This window comes from Mauremys reevesii, linkage group 9 (genome assembly GCF_016161935.1).
Source record: "Mauremys reevesii isolate NIE-2019 linkage group 9, ASM1616193v1, whole genome shotgun sequence".
In the NCBI taxonomy this organism is placed as follows: Eukaryota; Metazoa; Chordata; order Testudines; family Geoemydidae; genus Mauremys; species Mauremys reevesii.
Genome location: NC_052631.1, coordinates 24,186,369 through 24,194,615, shown reverse-complemented (window position 1 = coordinate 24,194,615; position 8,247 = coordinate 24,186,369). Strand labels below are relative to the sequence as shown.

The 8,247-nt window shown below is 40.2% G+C and overlaps 1 protein-coding gene across 1 annotated transcript; it reads right to left on the bottom strand.

The window, feature by feature from the left end:
* Positions 1 to 1,921: 1,921 nt before the first annotated feature.
* Positions 1,922 to 7,417, bottom strand: STRIT1 (small transmembrane regulator of ion transport 1). The gene is made up of 3 exons (XM_039487280.1): positions 7,329 to 7,417; positions 2,590 to 2,689; positions 1,922 to 2,499 (listed from the first exon to the last, which is right to left on the bottom strand). The coding sequence occupies exons 1-2, from the start codon at positions 7,339 to 7,341 to the stop codon at positions 2,595 to 2,597; spliced, it is 108 nt and encodes a 35-aa protein (XP_039343214.1). The 5' UTR covers positions 7,342 to 7,417; the 3' UTR covers positions 1,922 to 2,499; positions 2,590 to 2,594.
* Positions 7,418 to 8,247: the final 830 nt, after the last annotated feature.

Below are 8,247 nucleotides of genomic sequence, written 5' to 3'. Positions count from 1 at the left end.
TGGTGCTCCTGTGATCTGCCGGGCTTCCCCATAATGACCAGAGGAGCTGACCTGGGGAAGTCTTCAAGAATCTCTCCCCTGAGAGGACAGGAGAAGGAAAGGAATAGCTTGGCCAAGAGCTCCCTTTCATCAGAATGAAGAAAAAGAAATTCACCCTAAACTGTTGGAGATCGCCAAAAATCCCTTGAGGAGGAGGGTGGGAGGATGCTATTACAGGGATATTACAAAGGCCAGGGCCCCCAATAATGGTACAGCAGAAAAGGACCCCCTCAAAATATTGTTTAACAGTGATGCAATGAAATGATCGAACAGCTTTACTCACATGCCACTCTCTAACACATGGATGCACTTGCGTTCCTTGGTCACTCTCCTTACCATGTGACTGGAGAAGAGTGACATGTGGCCCTGGAAGCAATGTACAATCTGTTGCTGCACATAAACTGGGAATACCAGGATGTGTTAGCAAATCTGCTCACAGATTCTTCTATCCATCACATAAATGGTGGCTTCAAGTGCAGGGTTTCAGTGTCTTCCTCACCTTAGCAGCTTAGCAGCCATCTGGAAGGTTCTCAGAAAATATTGAGTTGAGGCACTCACTCCTTCGTGGGCTGGTGCCCGTAACTAGGCAATGGGACCATTATCCTGTGACATGTTTTTAATTCATTCACCAAACCATCACATAGGTATTCTTGTCTTCCACTGTGAGTGAATTATTAGTTCCCAATAAAGTCAGTGATTAGTATCACTGCTGTAGTTATTGTGTAAGCTTCTCCAGACAGCTCTCCCTATGTCCCTCACTCCTGAACCACATCTCCCCTGCTATTCTACACACAGAGGTTGTTTTTTTTTCCAGCCATGCCACCTGTACCAAATTTGGTATTGATTTGATAATGTGCACAAATGGACACTGTAGCGCTGCCGGCTCCCGGCCCCTCCACAAACTCAATCGGAGACCGCTCCAAAGTACATGCACCAATGCTCTTTTATTGTTCGTGCCTATCCCCACCTACTATTTACATAGCTTACAGACCAACACTCTGGGAGACCGCTAGCTTCTCCTGCCAGCAATGATCTAGAGCGGTGGTCCCCAACCTTTTCCTCTGGCGCCCGCCAGAGGAAGGACCGCTGCAGCAGTGGAGCATCCGCCGAAATGCCGGTGGCGACGCCTCTCACTGACGCCGCTTGCCGTCAACAAGTGACATCATCGAGAGGCACTGCTGCCGAAATTCGGCGGCGGCGCCTCTTGATGACATCACTTGTCAGCGACAAGCAGCGTCAGCGAGAGGCGTCACCGCCGGCATTTCGGCGGGTGCTCTCCCCAGATCCAGGACGCGGGCGCATTAAGATGCCCCCAAGGGCGCCACGTTGGGGACCCCTGATCTAGAGCTTCTTGCTCCTCCCTTTCCTGTCTCTCCCCCCTTGCTTCCTCCAGCCAGCTTTATATAGCAGGCTGGCCACTCAGGCCTGGAGGTGCAACCCCTCAGGTGATTAGTGCGTGGCCTCCCTGGCCACTCCAAACTAATCCCCCTTTTAAGTGAAGCTGGGCTAACAGGGTCCTGGGCTGGATCTCCTAGCCAGCACCCTGTTACAGACACTAATATGAGAAAATGATTTTCATCTGCCATCAAGGAGTCAATTTCTTCTCTCCTTATACAGGCAGTCCTATTGAATTTAATGGGATTACTTGTGGTAAGGCCCAATCCAACTTCGATTGAAGTCAAGTCCCAATTACTCTGATGGGAACTAGATTGGATTCTGAGTGAGGAGACCAGAATCTGTCCCTAGAATTGGATTTAAACACCAAAGATCAAGAGTTAAGTTGACACCTATCTACATGTTTATTAGACAATAAGGTTTCAGGCCTTATAAAGCCTAAGTCATGCTTATACTACAAACTACATATAGCATTCTTGCCACGTAAATATAGCAGATTTTTCTAGCTCCCTTTCATTCTCCAAAGGGCCCTATGGATTTATACATAGGTATGTTTGTGTGATTGCATTTTAAATGAGAAAAGAGAATTTTTTTTGGAAAATTTATTTAGAGAGTAAACATTATTCCAGAGTTAGGGGGGTTTTTCCACAATTTATTTTTTAATTTAATATTTCCTTTCTACCGCAAGACATTAAAGATGATCCATGTACTGGTTAGAGGTATCTTGCATCCCACTTAGTTTACTTCTGTATCTAGGTCACCAACTCCATTTGGCACTGTTTGTCACCACCAAAAAAAAGGATTCTGGACATTTTACTTCCAAGGAGGCTGAATTTCAAGATGGTTTGGAGAGTAGGCAAATACCTGACCTACCACTGGACTCCAAATACCACTCAATTCAGAAGTATCTGAACCAACCTCATATCTATGTTGTAGATAGAAAGTGTATATCATGCCTACATTGTGGTATTAAAACACAACTTGTACAGTGCCTATTTTAAGGACTAGACATTTCCATTTAACTTCTGGGTTCTTCCAATCAAGGTCATTGTGAAATCTTCTTTCCTGCAGGACAAAAAATTCCCTTAGTAAAAAGGTAGCACTGCAAATTGTAGTAAGTGTTGACTGAATATGTATACTGTACAAATAACTTACCTTTATCAAGAGAAGACTATGTAAACCATTAACACACACCCCACAATCCAGCCAACCACAAGAAGTGCGGGTACAACAAGACGTGAGTATGGGATATCCCCTAAAGGGAGAGAATATAGATTTTTATTCAGAAGGTGCATGACAGATAGGTCACGTTACACTAACTCTAAATCTGTTAAGTAAAACGTGAAAACTGTGATAATCTTAAAAAAAAGACCAGCAAACTGAGACAACCAATGATAGATAATATTGAAAGCCTAAGGGATTTTTAATTACCATGTAAAATAATGTTTGTACATGAAAAGACTCTTATTTAGCACGGTGATTTAGAAAATAGAAATCAAGTTTTAGGAACATCTGTTTCTGTCCTACATCATTATTTCAAGAAAAAAAAATGTAACTGCTTCCAGCAAATAGCAAGTTTGTACTGCCCACCAGCTAACTACTAAGAATGGGATCCACAGAAATACTTTGAGGTCAGGATGAGTCCACTTTAGTTCCCTTTTAAAAAAACATTTCAAAATAAGTCCTCCTGCAATGAAAAATATTGGAAGTGTTTTGATAGCGTAAGACCATGCACCACACTGAGGTGACTGGATCACATTGGCGGTCTTGGTGGGGCAATTAACAGCTCAATGTTTTGCCTGCTACATTATAAAAGCTAAATACACAGAGCATGCCATACCACTAAACAACATACAGCACCTCTACACACAAGAACTGCATAGACTTTTATTTAAAATACAGCACAGATAAGCAACCACACAACACAAAGATAAACTCCATTGTAGGATTCTGGTGACATGGAGCCAAAAGGAAATTCCAAACTACACTTTCTTTTTGAGACACTTATGTAGCTGATACTTCTATTGAGAGTCTGGCTGTAATATTTCCTAAAGGTCACATTACAAATGAAGGGCTGTATCCTGCAGGGTGGCAGCAGACAGTTTTTACAGAACAGTTGCTAAATTAACAGTAGGGCTGCTGAGTACGGTGCTTTGTTACTTGAGAGCCAATTGGATGAAGTAAGATATGAGGAGCAGGCGCTACAAATGGGTCAGCAAGAACACTATGCCCAGCATAAATCATAAGGCACTGAGCAGCTGGCTCTGTGGCATACTGTTTCATAGGAACCATTGGAAGCATTTATGTTAGTGGAGGGGCAGTCCTAAGCACTGCTCACAAGCACAAGCCACTGCTCCTGGGACCTGATCCAAAGTCCAGTGCAATCAATGGAACTGACTTCAAGAGACTTTGGATCAGAGACCTGGTTGACAGCAGGAGTTACTGAAATCCTACAATGCCCCGTATTTGCCAGTCAGTGCCTATGCTACTGCCATGCTCTCTTTCTCCCCATCGCCCTAGTTTTTCCTCTTCCTCAGTTGTGTGCATCTCAGAGCAAGGGGTTTGTTCAGATTGCTGTGCACCCTGCTCTTTTTTGCACACTCCACGGATGCTCCTCTGCACAGGAAAGGAGCAAACTGAGTGTTCTGGATCTCTGCACTTCAGTAGCTTGCAAGATCGAGTGCAAAGAGCCTAATCCTGCAACCCTCACTCCCATGAGTAATCCTTATGAAGTCAAGGATTTCACTAGTATAGGATATTTGCATGAATGAGGGTGTACTGGCTAAGTGTATCACTATGTAACTGGAAATGGACACTAAGCAGCCAGTCTCTCCATTCCTCACTCAGCTTCCTCCTTTTTATTTAGAGCTGTGTAAGGACTCAGCTTTTCAGTCTTTAGTCAGGTAAAACTCCCCCTAACATGACCGGATTGTGCCCAGGGTCTCAATGAACTCCTATTGCACTTGGGATATCTGATCTGGCATACGGCTGGAGTGGGTTTACAGTGGGGAGTAAAAACCACATCCTTTGGTCTTTAAGCCAGTGCTCAAGCCAATTTGCTCCTTGCACAGGTTTAAAAATCTTGATCTTACACCTCCCATGCCACTTAACCCCCAAATATCTCAGCAGATTTCACTTAATAGATTTTTTATATTCTATACAGTGTGTGTACACACACACAAACACACCCTAAACTACCATTTAGCCAATAGTCTGAATATGGAGTAGTGTGGAGCCACACTGCTTGTGGAGGGATTGCAACCACCCTGTGCTGCGAGCCTGCTCTGAGGGTACAGATGGAGACAGGCTAAAACTCTGCCTCGCTGTCCTCTCTGGTGTGCTATATGCCTATGGGGTGCACTGAGGGAGGGGTCATTATGTGCCACTGTCTATGTCTATTCCCCTTGTATCCTTGTAAATGCTTGCCACAATATGGCAGATGCTGCATATGTGTGTCCATCTACATATCTAGAGACACACATGCTTTATGGTACAGAATAGAAACCATACAAATATGTTTAAAGATTTTTCTAAGATTCTATTATTTCCTGGGATAAGGAGACTTATTCCAACAAATTCTAAAGAAAGGACTAGTATGGGATCTGGTTATAAGAATCTATAAATAACTCAGGAGCTTTTGTTGATTTTAGATTCAGTATCTAAGATGTATACATTGTTTACAATTACACAGCATGGAATATGTTGCTGCTTTTATAAAATATGGAATTTATTATTTTTTTATTTGTAACATCTCTCCAAAAAGCAATAAGGGAATGTCATTCTTACAGGAAAATAATATTACAAAGAGAATTTCTGACTGGAGCAGAAAGTTACAATGTTCTAAAATGAATGTGCAGTCAAAAAAATCTTTTTCTAAAGAAGAGCAGCACTTTTTATAAAGTATCAGAGGGGTAGCCGTGTTAGTCTGGTTCTGTAGAAGCAGCAAAGGGCCCACTGCTTGCATCCGAAGAAGTGGGTATTCACCCACGAAAGCTCATGCTGCAAAACGTCTGTTAGTCTATAAGGTGCCACAGGATTCTTTGCTACTTTTTATAAAGTGATAATTCCAATTAAACAAATCAATCCATCCCCTGGGATAGTCAGCTCAGGTTAAAGAGGTGCTGGTTTGAGGAATCAATATCCCAAAGTGTCAATAATATGATGAAATAGTTAATAACCAGACATTCATGTATACTTGTATGCATGGATTAGAAATGATAAAATAAACCTGTCAATCCTGCCTTTTAAGAATGTGTATTTGATGATAACCTGCATACTACATCTTCCTAGATGTTAGAAGCCCCAGATGTCTACTGCCCACCTGCCAAACTCCTCTGACAACTTCAGTGCAATTATGTATTGTCAATACAGAATCTGACACACTGAAAATTCATTTTAATAACAAAATTAATAAAAGAAGAGCTCTGGTACTGATTGTTTTAGCAATTTTAATATTTAAATAATTAAAATCCTTTTATTTTTCAGTTAAGTGAGGTTGCCTCATAAATTGCCTGTCTGCTGCACTGAAGTAGTGCAAGATCCAGGGACCTTAATGGGGAATTTTGATCCAGTGTACAGCTGAGTACACATGACCTTGGTTAAAGATATAGCTATATAGGCGACAGTAACACTAGTTGATAGGGCACCAGACTGAGTGTCAGGAGACCTGAGTTCTAGTCCTGACTCTACCACTGTTTTACTGTAAAATCCAGGCCAAATCATTTGTGTCTGCCTTTATCTATTTGTAAAATGGGAACACTGAGACATACCCTACTGATGTAAAGTACTTTGATATCTATCTATAAAACAGCTATATAAATACTAAATATTATTATTTATTTTGCATAGTGGTTGAAATTAAAAAGTCAGCATTCACCAACAGTTATCACACAGCTGAATCTGAGATTAGCACAGTTTTCCCCATACTTAGAAGATACCAGTGGTGACAGTGTAGGTGACCGAGTGTTCTCACTGGCTTTTACCATCTACAGATTTATAACATACAAACACGTAATACTACAAATAATAAATCAAACGGAACATTATTTCTACAAGTAAACAACTTGAATAACTATATGTATCAACCGCCAACACGGTTGCACCTATAGTTGCTTTCCATCCACTCCTCGTGAAAATGATGTAAATACAGCAGTGTCAGTATGTGTAAAATTCACTTTTTTATTGTCATTTGTTATGGGCAATCAATGCAAAAATCACTCATTGTGATTTCACTTTGCCCTGCTATTTGGGAACTGTGGAACCACAACCTAGCTCATATAAAAACAAAAGGGTCTTATCTTTCTCACTTTTACACACACACACACACACACTATACATATACATGCACTGAATATATTGTTAAACACAAATCAAAATATTCATAATAGTTTAGGTAAATTAGAGACTCCTGACAACTTTAAAAGTACGTCTGGCTGAATAGATCGCAACTACAATACTATTGTTAAAATAACAACTGAGATGACTACTGCTGAAAGAGATCAAAGAGAAAAAAGTGTTCTCTGGTTTTCAGTGTGTTGGTGTATTTGACAATACTTTGCTTATAGTCATTTTCAGTGTTTAACCTATAAAGTCAGTCACTTTCCCTTACTGTTAGTCTTTCATAGGGACAGAATTTAAAAAACAGGAAAATGTGATTATAAAAGCACAAAAACTGTCATTGAGATTCAGAAGCAGGAAACTTCAAAATACTTTTAATCCTTTTTTTTTTAGCAAATTGGATTTCAAATTGACTCTATTCCTTTACTGAAAAGTAAAATATACAATACATCAGCTAGGAATTAGTAGCTTACAAGTAGCATATTATCTTTGCACTATACTGCTATCCTTATGCATTTTAAACATACATTAATACATTATTTATCTGTGCATCTTACCTAGTTCTGCCATTCCTCCCGCCACTAGATTTATTGACAACTTTTAAGGTTTGCCTCTGCAGTTGTTACTGTGAGCTTTGGGATGCTTTAAATAGAGCAATATTTGGAATGTACTGCAGCTGCTTTTTCACTGATGCCAATGTTCTGCTATATGCATTCAATTGTTTGAAAAAAGTTCAGGGTCTTAAAGTTTACAATGTGCAGTTCTTGTTAATTTACAGGACTGTTTTAAAGAAAGATAAACAGAGGTTAATTTTTGCATGGACAATGAAATGAGGGCTGAAGTTCAGGGTGTCTTAGCTTAGTTTCAGCGTTTTACTGATTCATGAACATCACTTTAATTAGAGCAAGACTGGGATCCAATTTGCCCTTGAATTCCCAATCCTCCTTAATTCCATTCCCTGATAAGAAGACAAGCAACATTACAGTTGCCTATACATTTGTGTTACTTTGAGCTTGGCACTGCACAGGACAGGAGAGAAAAGTAGACATAGTCCCTAACCCTAAGAGTTTACAATCTATAATCCTGTTTCTCTTACTCATGTGAGTAAGTACATTCAGTGGAGACACTCACATGAATGAAGTAAGCAGTATTTGGCCATAAATATAACATATAAATAGGTAATTTAATAAAAATGGTTACAAACTGCAATCTCTAATAATGCAGGGGGAAAATATAGGAATTATTGCCAGCTGTGTGCCAAAAAGCTGAACTGTATGGGTTGTATGAGTTGTATGAAGGGGAAATCCACATACAGATGATTAGGAAATGTTCCTGGCCATAGCTTTTTCACTGATTCATTAGGGATCTGTTTAGAGATCATTAGCTACATGGAATCCAGTATTAAATACAGATTATTCCACAGAAGATTGGAGATTGTTATATGTGCAGGTTCAATTGTACATTATCAATAAACAC